General features: G+C 33.5%; 1 protein-coding gene across 1 annotated transcript; it reads right to left on the bottom strand.

Annotated features, from left to right (window-relative positions):
• Nucleotides 1–4,621: 4,621 nt before the first annotated feature.
• On the bottom strand, nucleotides 4,622–16,315 carry LOC137814118 (uncharacterized). Its single transcript, XM_068616689.1, has 9 exons — nucleotides 15,590–16,315; nucleotides 15,132–15,272; nucleotides 13,345–13,728; nucleotides 11,094–11,198; nucleotides 8,341–8,481; nucleotides 6,242–6,445; nucleotides 5,492–5,584; nucleotides 5,269–5,380; nucleotides 4,622–4,980 (listed from the first exon to the last, which is right to left on the bottom strand). The coding sequence occupies exons 1-9, from the start codon at nucleotides 16,064–16,066 to the stop codon at nucleotides 4,937–4,939; spliced, it is 1,701 nt and encodes a 566-aa protein (XP_068472790.1). The 5' UTR covers nucleotides 16,067–16,315; the 3' UTR covers nucleotides 4,622–4,936.
• Nucleotides 16,316–20,029: the final 3,714 nt, after the last annotated feature.

Raw genomic sequence — 20,029 nt, 5'->3', positions numbered from 1 at the left:
ATGTGAGGATCGATAATGAAATTTTGTTTTATATAAGCATACCAATAATCTTCATTTTGCATTGGATGCAATTGGATTCATAAACTTTGTAATTATAGCGAAGACTGTAAATTAGATCAACAAATGTCATTAGTTGCAAATGATAATACAAACAATGATAATATGAGGACAAGGCAAGTAGAGAGCTTGAAACTCCCTACCACCACACCACCATTCACTTAATTTGAGTGTGAATGACATAGGTCGACATTAGAGATGGGAGTTTCTATTTCCAATCTAAAATGTCTCATCAACTTGTATTATGGGCTTGCAATAATTAAACTCGTTTATGCAAGGTTTGAGAGGCCAAAACATGCGTTCTAAGGTGTAACACAAGTTGTCTTGGACACTGTTAACAATATACGAACGAGTACCATATTGTACAATTTTGCCTAAAATACTTTGTTGTATAGCTTCTAACCATCTTGGTATATGATATATGATTCCTCCCAATCATTGAGTACCATTGCAAGATTCTTTTATTTTTCACTCCAGACTTCTCTATATGTGATAGAATAATCATGACATTTTTTTTATTTCTGCGATTAAAATTTTAATCAGGATGGAAGGATTTGTCTTCATTGAATTGACCACAATTAAAGCAATTTGGTTTGAATCCAAAATTACCTAATCCTGGGAAAGAGCGGTTGAAAAACACATGTGAGGCGCTTCAATTTTCTTTATCTCCCATTTATGTTGAATTTTTCTATAAGATGCTTGAAGTAGTCATTGGCAATCGTTGTCATACTAGATGCATCTTACTACAATTTGTTTGTCTTTGATTCGACAACTAGAAATTTGTAGTCTTGCTTAATGTGAAATTGTTTATTCTCATTGAAAATAGACTCTTTTGAATTGAAGCACATGTGTTCAAAAAGGTCATATTGAATATTTTGTCACGCCCTACTATTAGACTGATATAGATGGGTTGAGGATGTCGATGTCGGGCAAACATCCCCTACGACATGAGAACTTGGAAAAAACATATACCTATGCAATTTTCTCAACAAAGAATGTGATTCACTCTCTCAATATTCCAACAATGGTTGTTGTTGTTGAACTCCTTCAAAAATATGTGTATAGAATGGTATTGAATTGGTGTTATATAACATTTGAGGATGTGGCAGTGATCTTGGTTGATTGATTGAAATTTGCTTTTGGATTAGGTAATTATTTTGTTTTCATTGATATGGGTAGAGATTCCTTGAATTGAAATTTGCTTTAGTGAATTGAAGTAGGTTTTATGACCATTTCTTGTAACTCATGAATACAAAAATTGTGCACATCTCACACATATAGAAATTGAAATTTGTAAGGACTTATTGTAACATCATTTAAATTGTGCAATTAGAAAATTTATTTTTTCTTTCATTTTAAATTAGAGCACGTACTTTAAAAAATTTAAATGTTGAAAAGTTGTTATTGTATTATTTTTTTTATTATTGTATTCAATTTTGACCAATTGTCGTAATTTAAGTTTTCGTTTCATAAGTTTTTGTTTAAGGATCATTATATGAAGTCATGTTGACATATCACAAGTTCATCACATTTGAAATTAACCACATGTGAAGTTGTCTTCATGTGCTACGACTTCACCACAAGTGAAGTTCTTATCATGGGCACGATTTCTATATATTAGAAGTCTTTATATAGAAGCATAACTTCACCTTTATTTCAATTCTCATCAATATATCTCTCTTGCGTCTCTAATAAAAATGTCAGTAAGACAATATGGGAAGGCAATGAAAGACACTTTCGATCTGGACGACATTCTATTTAGGTTCTCAAGCATCACAACCGACTTGACCAACATGTGCAAATTTGTATTCATTATATGTCAAATTTGAACAGTTATTGACTTTTACACATATCGAGATTAACCACTACTTGGTCACAACTTTAAAGGAGATGTGGAAAACAAAAACTCACACATTTAATCTCTTACTAGGACAGGAAACAACTACACTAAAAGATGTGGCAGTGCAACTCGATCTTCCAATTGATGGAGAACCTGTCAGTGGTGTGATTAATGGTGACTAGGTTTCCCTATGTAAAAAACTATTAGGTTTGGTGTCACCCATAATGGTGGTAAGAAGAAATTCAATCAAATTGTCTTGGTTAAACAATTCTCTATAGGAAGTTTTAGATTATACGTTGTCACAACACAACATGCACGAGCACACATATTAATGTTAAAAATTTATTAATGCCTGATACATCAACCAACAAAGTCTATTTGATGTATCTTTTATTATTGACTGACTTGAATTATGTGTCAAATTACAGTTGGGGCTTAACTGTTTTGACATGTCTGTATCATGATCTAGACCACGTAATTGATTTCAACCAAGACAATATTGGAGACTGCATATTACTTATGCAATGTTGGACTTGAAACCGTATTACATGTATTTCTCTGGCTATTAAGCCATTAAGTGATGAAGATGTTGTTGCAAGTCTTGTTATCCCTCTTGCGTAAAGATTATTTTAATTTTTCTTTGCACTCAAATATAAACTTTGTGGTTCTAAAGCATTATAGTGTTTAAGTCTAACATAATTACTGTTAATGTAAGGTGGTCTCGGATAATGCAAAGGATCAACACAACCACCACTACAGTTACTCAATTACATAATATATTTGATCATCTTCATCCTAAATAGGTTTTCCATCACACTATTCAACAAACTTATATATTTTACCATAATTTACCACTTATTAATGATAATGACATTTCTTGACAGTTCTTGTGGATTCCTTATCACCACAATGAACTTAGTCCTCTAATTTTGATATTTCTCATGTAAGTTAGGTGGTTGTTCCTATAATCGATTTTGCAACAATTGAATTTCATGAAATTGATTGATTCACGTGGCAGATTAAGTTTTTCCAAAATATTCCATCAAACCCATTAAACCTGGATCAGGTGCACAAAGAGGACATGAGAGGAAAAACTGATCAATATTGACCACAATATCACGAAAGGTGGATAACAATGTAGAATGGCAAGCATAATCGTGTATTTGAAAGAATCCAGTTCCACAAAAAGACTAACTTGCATGATAATACAACTTACATGCAATGGTACATTGAACATACTATCCACTACATAACGTCTTTAGAATCTACGTTTGACAATGATATAAGTTCATTTCATATTTCTTCTATGTTATTGTACTTTTATTTAAAATGAACTAACAAAATATTTTTTTCCATCAGTACGACAACACCACAAAAGACTAAACAACCTCATTTAGAGTTCCAAACAGTTATCAACCTGAATCTTCTTCAAATGCTCAACAACAAACTTTTGCTCAACCAAGTGAAATACTCAGATATATGAACTATCACCACAACATGTTTTCCTAATTTTTGTACCAACAAGTTCCATCCACTTACACCACTTCTCGATCGAAGCCAAATGTGTTTTTCAATCAATTAAACATGTTTGACACTTCCATAATGGCACCACCATCCACATTTCGTCCAGTATCATCGATGCATTATTATGAGTCCACAATTCATTCACACGAATATGATAATCCTCTTGACGACAACCAACCAGAACACAATTATGATAGTCCAGTACCACCACTTCTTAATACTGAACATGAGTCGCAAAGATGACCTTAAAGACAGAGAGGAAGACCACCATGTAACATAATGTCTCCTAAATAATTTGTTTAAGTTTATGTAATAAAAACAATTTTATAATCCACATTTACTTTTTATGTAATTTATTTTATTTTCTCTAATAATTTTCTTATTTTTACTCTATTTACTCATCTTTTTTTACTTAATAAAGTACTATAACACCACAATATATATACTAGTTAATTCTACAACAAAGTTTATTAAATATTTTTAACACAATTCATTAAAATATTGCAAAATCAAGTGTTAAATAGATTAATACATCAATTATTTACTTCATATTTTGTTACACCAAATTTTAAATAATAATTAGTTTAACTTATTAAATTTAAACATTCATTATCAACACACTGCTAAAAGAAAATAAATCACTATTTAGTACATTCTTCTTTACTTCATATTTTGTTAGTTAATTTAATTTATTAAATTATAGATTCACTCTTAATTAACACAAATATACCCTACTTGACAAAAAATTAACCACCCAAAAAGTCGTGCCACTAAATCTAGCTTGGAGTGGATGTTTGGTTTGGCTTCTGCGATGAATCTTCAACTGGTATTTTATCAATAAAGATATTCATCAAACAAAACACATTTAGCAGACTTTGATATTAGGTCATGTTAGAAACATATTCATAAAATTATTTGAGTTACTCAAACTTTAAAACAAATAATTCATTAGCATATACGGCTGGTTGAATATGTAGGCAGTTAATGACTCTTGAAGAATAAGTTGTGCATTTGTAAGGGGAGTGCTGAATTATATTCATTAAAATTTTAAATATATGTTTTCCAATAACTAAAGCTCTTTTGACGTGCACTCCCTTATGCCCTAACGTAGAAAGTAGAATCCTCCCCCAATGAGTTGTAAACCAGCCACCTTAATGTACGAAGTGAATTCCCAACTAAACGAAAATGGAAGAGGAGATATACAGTAAACTAGATGGTGGCCGCTGGAATTTCCACAAAAGCGCCATTAATTTAGGCTACCAAAATATTACAGTAAATTATTTTCATAAACAAAAAAAAAATATTACAATCAGATTAGCAACTGTATTTTTCATCGATTCTGTGCACCGCTGATGTCACGGCATAAATAGGTGTCAGTCGAATTCACCTGATCGGAACTCTGCTACCTATGCCGCCAATATAATTGGCAAGGGGAATAGAGAAGGAAGTGCAAAAAGGAAACCAGAAACCTCGTTCCTGTACCATTAACTGTGCCATTGCATTGTCTGAAAAAGATCAATCGCCTTGTAGAAAATAAAGCTGACGAATGTTTCCGGAAGCTGCAACAGAAAAAAAGTTATTAGCACTATCCGCTTAGCCTCTCCTCCAGAAAATAGTTAGAGCAGCCCGCCTTGTACCAGACTTCTTTTATGATATACTGTCCATCAGTTGTCTTGTGATTAAAACTTCTATTTAGAACTTTGATTCTTTTAATTACTTCATGCTGATATTATCTTATGGGGAAAGTTCGATTCAACTTACTTTCTACATTCACTTTATTTTCTCCTTCAAGTACTTGTAGGAAAACGCATTTACATTGGGCCTAAAAGGCAAAAACTGATAGTTACCATATAACCAGTCCCTGAAGTAGACATGGAGAGCAGATGACAATTCTCGTTTGCGACTTTCTTCTAAAGGTGCTTCTCGTAAGAGCTGCCTTATCTCCCCTAAATTTTTTTGCTGCAAAGATAAAATTCATTCAAATTGAAACATAAATTCATTCTTTAAAAAAAAAAACACTTAATTGGAAATCAAATAGTTCATATACTCATCAATTAACAGCATGCATACATTTTTATTCTGAGATGCCATATAAGCATCTGGTAACGTGAATGGGTTGCTTTTTGTAGACCCAGTGGACTCTCCTCCAAACCAGTTTGGAATCTGCATGACAACAATGCGGACAGAGTAAAATCACGACTAAATAAAGATTAAGGAAATGCACCTTTAACACTGTTCATACCTGAAAATTTACAAAAATCATACAAGATCAATGTTTTAAATTCCAAATAGTAGCCCGTTCCACAAACAATATAGCTGGATAGCCACTATTTTGAATTAATTTACTATATAAAAATTCTTAATAATGATAAAAATTACTCAAAATTCATAATATTCATAATTAAAAATAAAATGCCACCGGTGTCTTAACTCTTAACAAAACATACAAAGACCAACAAATTCAAATAAAAGTTTCCTAGCCAAAAATTATCAATTATCATCTTCTAACTCCAAGTATTTTTATCATTATATCACTATTAGTACATCTATAGATTTCAATTTTGGAATCAACACAAAGTGTCGCTATAGTGCTTGTTATGGCTGTTATTCAGCCCACTATTTGATCTGCTATGGCCGCGCTACATCAGCCCCTGTAGCAGGCAAGGGCCGCTCCCCACTGCAATAGCAGCACTATATTGCACTACTTAAAACCCTGGACGATATATTATCTAATGGAAAACATATGAATATCTATTAAAAGACTACCTAATCATAAAAATCTACACTTTCCATACAAGCAGTGTTGAAAAAAATTCATACCACAAAATTAGTGAACTGATCTGGGTCCACCTGCATAGCAGACTCAGCTTGAACATCAGAGACACCAGCTGGATGAGACAATGAATCATGCGGATCAACCATGCCCAATGCTAGAGGCTCATCCCATCGGTTAACTGTGGGCACAATTCCAACTTCATTCATATGCTCCTCCAACTGGGAATAAAAAGTATTATAGGGAGCCACCTGTTAACATTATAAGGAAGAAGATTTCAAACCAGGAATTCAGCAGAGAAGAGTGAGAATTATAAAGAAAAATATGCATACATTGCAAGAACAAAGAAGCTAGTAGTGTCACTAGAAGCATAAATGTGATCAAAAAAAGGACTTCGGTAAGATGTTACTTAGAGAATATTTTTTTCTAATTAAACAAATACTATATCTGTAGTGTTCTAAAAGAATAGTTGAGTAATCTGTTACTAGAGATTTTGAAGACAAACTCAAGGCTTGTTCTTGCAACGCACCAAATTTACTAATCTAGGATGACTTTAAAGGGTTTATCCATTTCATCCCTTAAAGCTTTCCCATGGTGATGGAGTTAGTCTTTTTGTTTCTTAAATATGTATGTACTGCGTTTTAAAAATTTAATAATCAACACATTAGAATTAAAAATTGCAAATAATACCAGTAACAAAGTACGATCCATAAATGTGGTCAAAAAAGGACTTCGGTAAGATGTTCTTAGAGACCATATTTTTTCTAATTAAACAAATACTATATCTGCAGTGTTCTAAAAGAATAGTTGAGTAATCTGTTACTAGAGATTTTGAAGACAAACTCAAGGCTTGTTCTTGCAAAGCACCAAATATACCAATCTAGGATGACTTTTAAGGGTTTATCCATTTCACCACTTAAAGCTTTTCCATGGTGATGGAGTTAGTCTTTTTGTTTCTTTCTCAGTTATACCTTATAAATACGTATGTGCTGCGTTTTAATAATTTAATAATCAACACATTAGAATTAAAAATTGCAAATAATACCAGTACATCAACAAAGTACGATCCATAAACAAGCTCAAAGTACACCTATTTACAGTAACTATTTTATCCACTCGTGTATCACAGTGTCACGATTTAAAAGTACTAGGCCGAGAGTAACTTCATAAATAGTTGCCCAATATTTTGCAGTGATTTCATTCATTATGTCCTTTCTGCACATTTGAGGAAACAAATGTACTAACAATACAAATAAGGCCAAATGACATTTCAATGATTAAAAATACCAAGATATTGCCACTTGACACTAACCCTGTAAAGTGTAAACTATAGAAGCAGCAATACAAAAATAATAAAAGTGCTTTCAGTTATAATCTCCCTCTCTCTATCTCTCTGTGTATGTGTCTATAGAGAGAGAGAGAGAGACTCAGACGAAATTAAATATGAGGAACAAAGGCATAAAACAAATTATTTAAATTAAAAATTAAGATTTGTATATTCATTTTCATTCTCTTTCTTCCTATATGATATTTATTGAGTCACAGTCAAAAAGCATTTTCTCTGCTTATAAAATATCTCAAAAACAAGAAGAATTTTATCTTCCTATACAAGTGTACTCACCTCAAAAAGAACTTGCAAAGTTTTACATTTTTTTATTATAATCAAATAATGACCTTCCGAAAAAAAAAAGTGAGATGCATTATTTTTTAATATTTTAAACTGACTTGTCAAGTGGTCTAAAATATTGAACATTTTTCATAATAGTACTGTCCTTGAAGTGTACTTAGACTCCAAGATTGAGGTGTTGGTTTGGAACAAGTATTTGAGCTAATTTGTCGAAAGAAAATATGTAGGCAACTAGTGAGGAGTGCCTAACATGTGTTGTATACCTACAGCGTCAGAGAAATGTCCAACACTACACCTCAACCCAAGAGGACCATTTTTCGTAGGTATCAACCTATATTGTGCAAAATTATACCAATTAAGCCACAGAGAACATCACAAGTCAATCTTTTAAAATTTTCTGTAGAAGCATTATGCCTTAACATAGTTCCAAAATCTATAGGCACATTTTCATGCAGAAGCCAACCTGGAAGGGCAAAGTACCAACTTCATAAAAATGCAACAGTAAATGAAGAAGCTCACCTGCAGTTTATGGTTATCACCAACAATAAGAGGTTGCCGGTTCACTCCCAAAAAGAAAACACATTCCCGACAATTAGCAATACAAATATGTTTTGCTGCTACGATTACATGAACTCTTTCACAATGTTCTACTCTGACAGCCTGGCAAACAAAAACACAAACACAGAGATCAACTTCTTTTCTGCAAATTAAGCGCCAGCTATTCTAGTACTAATTGTAGGCAGAATATCAGTAAAATGCCTCTCCTCCCATTACCAAGTCTTACCAAAAGGATTTAAAATGATGAGTAAATAGTTCTATTGTATCTCTGAAAGTAGTAAAATGCAGTAAAGTGAATCCAAAAGAATAAATCATTATAAATAAAAACAAAATTGGCACCAAAAAGTACCTTGTTGAAAGGTGTTATATTAAATGATGACAATTATGGCCTTATCTGATTCTCCATAAATACTTCCAGGGGAGAAAAATAAGAAAGAAAAATGAAATCAGCCCCTCCACAGGTAACATTAGCCTATACATATGTTACAAATAAGATTCTGAAGAAGGTGAAGGGAAAAAACTCGTACAAATTAGTTTATATATAGATTAATTTTAACTTTCAGAGAAACTGATTTCATTTTTCCTTCTTATTCTTCTTTCTTAGAAGTGTTTATAGAAAAAACTTCTCCAAATATGCATTTACTTCTAGTAAAAAACATCACATTGAATGGTTTTCAAGCAACAGAGTAATAACAGATTACCATTGCATGCATAAGTGTGGGGGATGAAACAATAATCATTATCTCGTCCTTCACAAAGTGAAAATTTACAGACACAAAAGCTAATGATTAAAAAAATACTACTTTTTGAATTTATTGTGAAGAACCAACAGTTGCACAAGAAACTATCACTTTCAAACAAGTTTAGATATCAACTATCATACCCCAACCCAAAGAAAGTTGAAGTCTTTACTTTTGAACATTCAATCTTTCTGATTGATTGGGCATCTCACCAATCCTTTATTTTGCTTTTCTTTTTCATTCTTAGACATGAACTTCAATCTCCTTTTACACAATTGAAAATTTTCCGAAGATCATAATTTCTGTCACTTCTTATGGAACTCACAAACATGAATCAACAAGATTATGATCCTTTCTTTAATGTCCATTTCCTTGTACACCCGAGTAAGAAAAAAACATTTTCCCAAATTGTGTCCATACAATGGAAGCTAAAATCAACTTTACTTAAAATACATCTTAGTTATAATATAGAGTATTCCTTAGGAAATGATGATATTCAAGGTTACAATAGTAGAAGAATATCTAATAGAAAAATTAGGTGAGTGTATTGGATCAGGATTCTATAAGACTACTTCGGAATAAAAAGTCTTAAGGATCTTAAAAGATTGTGTATAAATGTTGACTTATTAGGATTCTTAAAAGATTTTTATGATTAAGATTTTGCAGTTTAGATTTTGAATGGATTTATAATGTAAGAATTTAATTGCAAAGATTTTAAGGATTTATTAGATTTGAAAGAACTCAACGGATTTTTAGAAGTTGAAAAACATCTTAATTGAATATCATTAGATTTTGTTGCCCTTCTTAAAAAATCCTACTTATATTAATTGAATGCCACAAGGCTTATTTATATCATTTAAAAGTCTTGATTGAATACCATACTACTTTTTTTAACAAATAAGTCTTTTAAAATAATTTTAAATCCTAATCCTATACACCCCCCCAGTTCCATAATTTCATTCCCCATACATAGTAGAACTTCGATCCTAAGGAAATCTCATTCACTTGAAGCCCCTGCACATCTATCACACCAGTATCATCTTCCAAGCATATCACCTTACCATTAAAATGACCAAATAATATTGTTTCTCACATTCAACAGTGTTATTAAAGGTGGATGGCAGTTCATACAGCATGCCACAAATCCACCATAAAAGTATGGCAGATGGCATTGTGGCCTACGGCAGAGGTGTGGGGCTATAACACATGCAAAACACATATAATAACATAAACTGCAGACTCTAATTAGAAAGAAGAAAGCAAAAAACTGATGTTAAGAAAACAATAGACTAAAAATAGCATATTCCATAAACTTTGAAGACAATGTAATAAGATTCAATAGTTCATTCTAAAGCAAAAGACATCAAGTTCAAGTAACAACAGAATAATAAAATAAATGAGCATAAGAGAACTAGATTGCAAGGGGGCAGAATGCAGTGGGATGGAGCCCTAGAGCCCAAGAAAAAAGCAGAGTAACAGAATTAAAAAAACGGAGACAGAATTGATTGAAACAAAAAGAGGAGGGTCATTGGAGAAGCTGGTCAGAAAATGGAAGAGAAAAGGGACAAAAACAAAGAAATAAACCAATAACGGTAGGTAGCCAGAATATGGGTTGCTGGCTGAACAAGTATTTTACTGCTTTAGGGTTTCAAACAACATTTGGTGATGGGTTATACCATGAAAATAGTTGGGTCAGCTCCACCATTTCTGTGTGTGAAGTTTTTTCATTTCTGTCATAAGCACATTAGGCACCACGGACATTGCAGGCATCATGGCCTGTCATAACAAAATGCCATGCCATAGCCTTTGTATGGGAGATATCAATTTTCCACCGTAACATACTGCCAATATGCCATCATTCCAAACATTTAACAATATTGCACTATGGTACAAAAACAAATTTCATAATTGTTCATTCCTTGTATAATCATTATGCTCCTTTCACAAACAGGACACAAAGCTACTAAGTATTACCTTGCCTACTGCTCCTAGAACTATTGTTGCATCTGAACACCCATAGACAGTAGCATATCTCAAAGGTGCTAAGATGTATATGGCAGACTCGTGGCAATTTAGAACCTGTAACGATCAAACAGAATTTTTATTAGCTTACTACATATAGTCATCAACCATAATCTGAAGTGACCTCTCAATTTCCAAACACACATGATTCAAGCAGAAAAAACATATATTCACTCAAACAATACCATATCATAAAATGGTGACATATCCTTTTTAAGGAACTAAATGTTAAAAAGTTTACTATAGATGTTCAAAAACTAAGCACGAAAACCAAACCTAACCCAATACAAACTGATCAGTTGGCAATTTTATGCCCTCATTTCAAATATGGCTATAACATAACCAATATCAATCAGAGTTGTTAAATAGCAGCCATAGTGATGATATAGCTCAACTGCATAGCGGTATTTCTTGGATCCACAATTGCGAATCCATCTTCAATTACAACCTCTATCATTGTTGTGGTTACAGCATACATCCTCTAGTCATCTTTGGTGAAATTTAGGGGGGAACTTGGTTTAAGTTATATAATTGTAATACCAGGAATAACATTACAGAGAATTTTTAGTCAGAATCTTATTCCTATGCATGTCCAAAAATATGCTTGGTTCATTTTTCATATTCCTTGGAATGTTTTTAAATTTTAAAATGATTAAAGATATAAAAATGGAATGGAAGTTAAACTAGAGTTAAAAAATAACTTTCCTCATTCCCATGGAAATGTACCTTTCTCACCCCATTAGCACGTAAAATCAGTTCAGATAATGCAACTTTCCCAGGAATATAAGATACTGAGGAATATTTTGATAACCTCCCAACAAAAACTAGGAATAAACATTCTCACTTTCATATTCCCGAGAATGCAAAAAGATTCCATGAAACAAACACCTCCTTAGAGTTAATATTATGCCAATTTTTATGAATTTTATTTTTATTTGTGAACTATTTAATTATTTGCAAATACATCATTGATATCATACAATATATTTCAATCATTCAGTGACTTCTGCTATTATCCTGTGACGCTATTTGCTACATGACATAGCAGATTATTGGTTTTCCTCCATTTTCCACAATCCACAATTGATAACAGACATCATCAAATGCAGACATTGGTTATACATGCATTTCACCCTTTCTACTGTTTCAAAACCAATGCAACAACAATAATACAAGGCACAAACAAATCTTTCATGCATACAGTGAGTGGAAATATGATAGGATTCAGATTAGTCTCCGATTCAAAATAAAATAGAAAGAAGAGGGAAAAGTTAGATGGGAGAAATAGTGAAAGAAATTTGTTAATTCTACAAACATGAACAAGGAGTCTGTACTGCCACCTTATAAAGGGTTTGCCCTTACAACAGAAATTTTGAGTTACTACAAAATAAACTTCCACTTCCTTAACAGTTGTATCCATCTCCCTATTTAAATTTCTGAACCCTAACTGTCTGTTTAACTAACCTTAACAGATCACCAACTCCACGTTGTTTCCTCCACCTAGTATATACCTTCCAAACCCAATTCTCTATTCTGGAGCTCATGCCTAACATAATGCATCAAGCATTCAGAATAATTTTCAAATCATGAACCTATATCTTGTTCAGATATAAACAGACAAACCCTGGCAGTTTCAGATTCCAAACATACAGAAAATTGCATGTGATCAATACAAAAAATAAAAAAAGCTTCGGCCATTTTTTATTACATCAAGTTGGAAAACTATGAGCTATATACTCATTTAGAAGCCAATGCCTATCTAGAGTATGTTGGATTGGAACAAACAATACTTACTGTACTTAAGAAATAGTAGATTCATGTGCTTAGGAAATTGCACATTCAAGTACACCAGTTGTTTTACTCATGTATCTAGGAAGTTGCACCCGTTTACATGTTAGCCAAGAAAATAGCCCACTTAGACTATTAAGAGTGTGCATGTGTGTAAGCATAAAAAGCAACTAAATGAGAAGGTCTTTTTGTTCAGAATTTCTCACTAAAATATTCTCTTCATTTAGCAATTTCATCTTAAATCTCCCCTTCTAAATTCAACATATACCCACACTTATTAGCATCCTTGTATGAAAACATAATATTAAGGGTTAAATGGCTATTTAGGATCAATAGCTTCACTGAGACCTCAAAATAATCCAAAATGTGAGTGACATTATACTTGAAAAACCGAATATATGTATTAGAAACATACCTTAACAGTGGAACCTTTAATGTCAGGTGCATGCTTCATATATGACGATTTGGAAATCCCTTCAATGAAACTTGCACCTCTAGTACTTGTTGAAACCTTATTAACTGAGGCACCGCATGCATCAGTCATAGCAACATCGTGATCAGAAGGACTAGCTGGCCCATTTTCCTTAGAAGAAGTCCGTTCAGAAATATATTCCAAAGCAGCAGCTATATTCTGTAGAAGCCAATCTTGAACTTGAGCGACAGGAACAGGAACAGCAGGCATGTCAGGGTCTGAATTTGCAAAAAAGGGAGAAAATTGACTGAAAAAATTTCCTTCAGATCCCTTGTCACCAAACTGAATTAGAAACCCAAGGCGCTCAAATCTTTCCATAGTTAAAACCTATCAATTAAACAAAACAATATTAAGATAATAAACTAAAAGAAAAACATAAATTTGATTCAATAAAAAATAAATTGCTGTAATGAAACATTTAATCAAAGACAAATTAAAAAAGGTTCAAAAATTCATTAATCTTTCCTTCCAGTAACAAACTATATGATCTTAAGAGTCAGTTTTACTTGGGAGGGAAAAACTTTGGAATGTACCACTTCCTAAAACTATCATGACACAATGAAAAGGTGGTAGCATTTAACTATGTGATAATCAATGCCTCAGCAAGTAAAATAAATTGAATGTTGCTGTAACTCTACACTCTAGCGTATCCTTTAATTGTTATGATTACTAATTACTAATGACAGCCAAATGCACAAGGTAATATGCAGTGCCATGTGCATATACAGTAAGAATTAATTAATTAGTGCACAGAAGTGAGGGGACTAGCATTACAATCAAGAGAAGTTGGTTTCGGATTAACAAGTAAGAGTAGATGCTGGAATCCTAAACAAGAACAAATGTCGTAATAACAAACAAGAACCAGAAAATGGCCAGCAACCAGCTTGCCTGTTTTTACCCCTCAACTCAAAACAAATAAATAAAAGTTGGTTGTTTTTTTGTCGATAGAGATGGAGCAGTCATGCTAACTCTCTAGTGCATGATGCATGACATGTATATAAATAGATCAATTCAAATTTCAATCATTATTAGTACAAATTGTCAGTCGGTACATCCCTAACTAGAAGATCACAACCCTTGGAAACTCTAGAAGACAAAACAGATCAATGATAAATTTGTATCCATGATTCATAATAAAAAAGTATGAATTTCAACCAACATAGAGGCACTAGCACAATATTCTTATTTTACATGAAACACTCCATGGCCAAATAAATCAAACAAGAGTGAGACAAACTACAGAATCTTGTTTTCTGCTCCCCTTTAGGATACTGCAATGCTCACGATATATCACAAAAACAAAGTAACTAGTTGCAAACATACGGAACGATGACACAGGAGGGAGGATAATCTGCTACAAAATTCTTAACAGCTGATGTCTTCAGAGTATATGCTCAGACTTCAGACAAAATTAATAGCAAAGCGCAAACAATGTAGAAATGTGATTAAGTAATAAATAATATCATTCTACAGAAGCTAAGCAAAAGTTGGACACAAGAACAAGCATACAACAAGTGATGCAAAACTACTTTCCATGCCATGCAAGATCCCTTTTATTGGTTTGCATGGAAAATCGCCAAAAACACTATTTGAATTACAAGAATATATCCCAAAGATGAAAAAAAAAATTTAAGAATAATAAACACACAATGCTGTAATAAACCAAGTATTTTGAATTGAGAAAATGAGAAATAATAAATAGCATTCAATAATACAACAAATTAACAAACCAGAAGTTCTACGCCTTCTCCATCCACAGGCTCTGCTAGAAGAGACAGAATGTTAGCCAAGTGTTTTTGCAGAAATGACAACTGATGCGCCTCTTCATCAGTCTGCGATGGCATAAACCGCCTACTGTTGCTGCGCACAAGCTGCAAAACACTCAACGTCAGAATCAACACATTTTGTACCAAATCAACGACAGAATCACTCAAAACAAAATTATCAGCAGTTTAATACGGAAATCAAACAGAAATTAATCATAAAGAACGAAACAGCAACGAACACCTGCTAAAAAAACTAATCCAGGGGTTCAAATGTGAGAGTCACTACGATAAAATTAATCCTACATTATAGTAACTAAGCAATTGATTGGTCCGGAACAGCACCGTCGTACCTAGTAGCGCTTAATAACAAATCGAATTACCTCACAACAAATGAAGGAATCGAAAGAAAACGGAAAATTCACCTGAAGCGGCGAGAGGGCGGACAAGTAGCCATCGAAGGCGGAAGTGGAAGGCCAGACATCGGCGACGGCAGCGGAGTCCTTGTGCGTCCGCGGGAGGAGCCTCTTGTAGGATTGAATGTACAGGAATAGTACCAGATCATGGACGTCGACGCCGACGGAATCGGCTTCGTCGAGCTTTGCAGCGACAAGAGGTTCGGAGTCGGAGTGCAGAATCGAGGCGAGCGTATCGATGACGAGTCTGGCATGCTCAATGGAGATCTGCAGTGCCTCGGAGATGGCCGCCGAGTCGACTCGCTGGTTGGAGGATAACTGTAGAAGCTTCCGCTTCAACGAAATTAGGGTTTGCGCGGGGTCGGAGAAGATGAGGCGTGGGATTGGCAGGAGGCCGTGCTCAAAGGGCTCCCGCCTTGGGTGAATCACGGTGCTAGAGTCCCTCGCCAATGAAGAAGACGTGCATGGCTCCGTCGGTTCCGTCATGGCAACGCAGAGAGAAAATTCATGCGAGAGAGCGACAGAGAGAGAGAGAGAGAAAGAGAGGGAGGGAGAGAGTTGCAGATCTTTGAATCGGGAGGAATTAGAGGGAGAAGAGAGAGATGCGGGTGCGTTCTGGTGGGGTTCACCGCATGGTGTGTTGATACGTGGCGCCTTCTTATTGGTGAAGCAACAGTTACCATTTGACGAAGGTTTGCTCTTTTACTCTGAAATTGCATTAATGTAATTGTACTTGATGGCATGAATCTTAGATGTGTTTTTCATTAATAGATGTGTTTTTTTAATTTTATCCACACACAAAAAATGCGTTTTTTATTTAATAACTCATTCAATAATTTATACAATATAAATATTACTAATATAGATTTTATTGTGATTAAACACTATTGAAATTATAAACTTTAAGAGAGCTTTATTAAATAAGTTAAGGGATTTAAAATTTTTATAATCTACAACTATATAGAAATACTTTTTTTTTGTAATATGATGAAATTTATTTAAAAAATGAGATATATTAAAATTTATTATTATCAATAAACTTTAATTAATACTAATAATACTGTTTCATAATGTAAAAACTGTTTTGCCGTATATAATTATGTATTTTATTTTATTCTTACACCTTATTCCATAAATTTCAATTTTGTACTTATAAATACATTTTTCAAAACCATTAATGTTCCTATCTTTATTCAATGAACTATTTTTTTATTATTTAAATTTTAATTATTTAATATGAGTACGAAGGTTATAATTTTTTTAATATATATAATTGTTTTTTATTTTTTTAAAAATAAAAAACTTTGTAAATAAAGAAATTAATGCATCAAGTATATTTTATATTAATTTACCTTAACGACTGATACGATATTTAGTTTGAAGAACTTTTAATGACTGAAAATTTTTTAACCAGAGACTACATTTAGTTTTTTTTTAAATTAAGTTTTATTAATTATGAAGGATTATCAATATTTATTAATACTGATTTTATTCACTTTTGATTTCTAGTCAAGTATTCTTTAACTTGTTTTCAAGCAAAACTTCTCAAGCATTATTCTTATAATAGTCTTTCGAAATTTATACTCATCTCCACAAATAATATTAAAAAAAGTTTCACTAAAATAACATATTTTAAAGATGGATATAAAATCTCATAGTTAGTCTAAGCTTATTTTTTTTAAGTACTCTTAGAATTTTATAACTAACTATAAAAAGCTTATTGAAGAGTTAATAAAACACTCTTTGGAAAGAATTTACAAGAGAGGATAAGTGATTGTCTAATGGTTTTACAAAATTCTTCACAAGACTTTTCAAAAGAGATAACCAATATCATATGTGTGAGAAGGTTCACTAATAATACAATTTTTATACTAAGTCATCTTAAGAGTTATATCTAATTCTCCAATGTTTAGAAGTATTATATTATCACTTATAACAAATATATAAAGTTTTTTCAAGCTATCCAAGTATCCAATTTCTCTTCAAAATTAATATACAAAGTTTTTAGGTTATATATTTTACTCACCTTAAGTTGATGTACATATACACAAAGTCTCTACAAACAAAGTACATGAGACATACTATAGCTATAAAAACAAAAAAAGAACGTTGTTTACAATATTTACTCAAATGAGTGAATATCAAGTACAAACACTCATTATTCTAAGAGATAACTTCACATTTGTTAAGGACATGCAACAAAGAACTATCTTTTACAAAGTCGTCTAGAAGATAATTTATTTAAGTGCTCAAACTTTGAAAGAATGAAAGATTAAGTAAATGTATGCATTTTAAGCAGTTTGTTTATCGACTCTTTGTCAATTATTTAATGTGAATGGTGAGCTTCTATTTATAGGTTTCGCAAAAACATTCACTCCTACCCACTGTTTGTACTTTGGAAATGTACTTTAACTTGCTTGCCTTTACACATGTTTCACACATAAGATTTTACTTATTAGAAAACATGTGGAACTCTATTCAAATTTGTGTTTTTGAAGTATTGACATTAACCTTAAGCTAGCATATCCACACCTTTATGTGTCTTACCCAATGATCATTTTTATAAACATGAAGCAAAAGACCATTTGATCTGATAAGTCGCTTAGTTCAATCTTATAGAAGTTACATTTTCTTTTATATAATATTATAGTATCATCATTGTATTTTACTATAAATTAGTCTTTGTTAAAGAAAACATTATATTAATTATGATACAATAGACTTATGTTAAGCAGATTATATTTGAAATATTCTATTAATAAGATGTTATCTATATATGGAAGAGAATGTGTAACATTGTGTCACACCGAATATATTCTCCTTCTGGTTTCGGTTGAACATAATTGATCCTCCTTTCTTGCTACTTAGGTCTTAGAACTTAGACTTTTCACCTAATGTGAACACCCATTGTTATACCACGAAACCAAGAGCCCGAATGGTCGGCCTCCTAAACAGCTTAACAGTCTTTCGGTAAAAACCAAGATCCACGTCATATCGTGAAATAAGGACGTTAATTCCAATTAAGAGATAGCAAAGCGTGATTAACATCTATTGGGCCTGGTTTAGCCATTCTGACAGAATAAGGCCCACCAGAATAGTGTAAATAAGAGGGGACCCTCATGATGAAAGGTAATGTATTTTGAATCTTGAATTGAATCACTAAAATTGACTTTAGCTGACTTAAGCGCCAAAGTGCTTTTTGCAGGTACCCCCTCTCTCAAACATCCTGGAAGAACTTTTGAAGTTGAAGAGAGGATAGAAGAAACTCGGTAGGGGACATTCGGTTTTGGATAATTGTAAGAACATTTTGGTGTCCACCGTGGGTCGAAAGAAAAACCTATCGAAAAGTCGCATGGTAACCACCCGGAGTAAGATGGGAAACAACAAGCAAAACGAAGAGTCGGTCGCGGACCCCATAACCATGATGTTGGCAATGAAGAAGGAACTTGAGAGTTTGAAACAAAAAAACAAAGTTAAGGGCCCTACAAGCCGAGAACGAGATGATGAAAAAGAATCTAGAACTCAGACACACCCCGACAGGTTAAGAGAACTCAAGAACCCGTGAGTACTTAGAAAGCAAGACGTTGACACAAATGGAAGGGGAGAATAGTACGCAGCACTGTACGACCCACACGTGTTTGAATGAGGTGGGAGGGATGTCATCTCACAAACACCCTTTCCCGACCAGCTGGAAGAGTCCAACGATTGATAAGTATGACAGTGGCGGCAACCCGGACGAGCACATGGATGCGTATATTACTCAGGTCAATTTGTATAGAGTCGACGACGCCCTTTTCTGTCGTGTCTTCCCCACCTCACTGAAGGGAGTCGTGTTGAACTGGTTCACTCACATACCCTTTGTACAATTGATTGCTTTAACACGCTAGTATCAAAGTTCTCAACCCAGTTTGCCATTAGCAAACTGCATAACTTAACTTCCTAGCCTTAGTAAAAATCAAGCAAGGAGATCTGAGTCCCTTCAATCCTTCATGGAGAGATTCAGAAAGATAGCCCTCTGCATTTGGGACCTAAGCCCGGAAGTAGCCTTACACCAGTTGGTGATCGCCTTGAAGTCGGGGCCTTTTTTCGATATCTTATGCATGCAACCGGCTGGAAGCATGGACGAGTTAAGATAGCGGGAGACAAAGTTCATGCAGTTGGAAGAGCTTTGAGAATTCAAAATGAAGGTGAGTAAAGATGCGGGAAATTGGCGGATGGAAGAGTCACGACGACCTATGCGGCCGCCCGAAAGACCGAGGGAATTCCCAAAGTCGGTCAGGTTCCTTCAGTACACCCCCTTGACGATCGAAAGATCAAGGTTCTAGACGAAACCCTCAATACCGACTTGATACCACCTTTCAAAGGACGTCTATCCCCCCAAATGCATATCAAACCTGACATTGTCGGTACCATCGAAATTATGGTCACACCACCGAAGAGTGCGTTGTA

This window comes from Phaseolus vulgaris, chromosome 1 (assembly GCF_000499845.2).
Source record: "Phaseolus vulgaris cultivar G19833 chromosome 1, P. vulgaris v2.0, whole genome shotgun sequence".
Taxonomy (NCBI): Eukaryota; Viridiplantae; Streptophyta; class Magnoliopsida; order Fabales; family Fabaceae; genus Phaseolus; species Phaseolus vulgaris.
The sequence above is the reverse complement of the archived record's forward strand: the minus strand, read 5'-3'. Positions and strand labels throughout refer to the sequence as shown.

Bases quoted from the DNA above. Each gene is read 5' to 3' on its own strand.
- LOC137814118 (XM_068616689.1), bottom strand. From the start codon at position 16,066: ATGACGGAACCGACGGAGCCATGCACGTCTTCTTCATTGGCGAGGGAC. The intron at 13,729-15,131 runs GTTTGTTAATTT...TTTAATTGATAG, and splicing joins GAGAAGGCGTAGAACTTCTG to GTTTTAACTATGGAAAGATT. The intron at 11,199-13,344 runs GTATGTTTCTAA...TGATCGTTACAG, and splicing joins TTAAAGGTTCCACTGTTAAG to GTTCTAAATTGCCACGAGTC.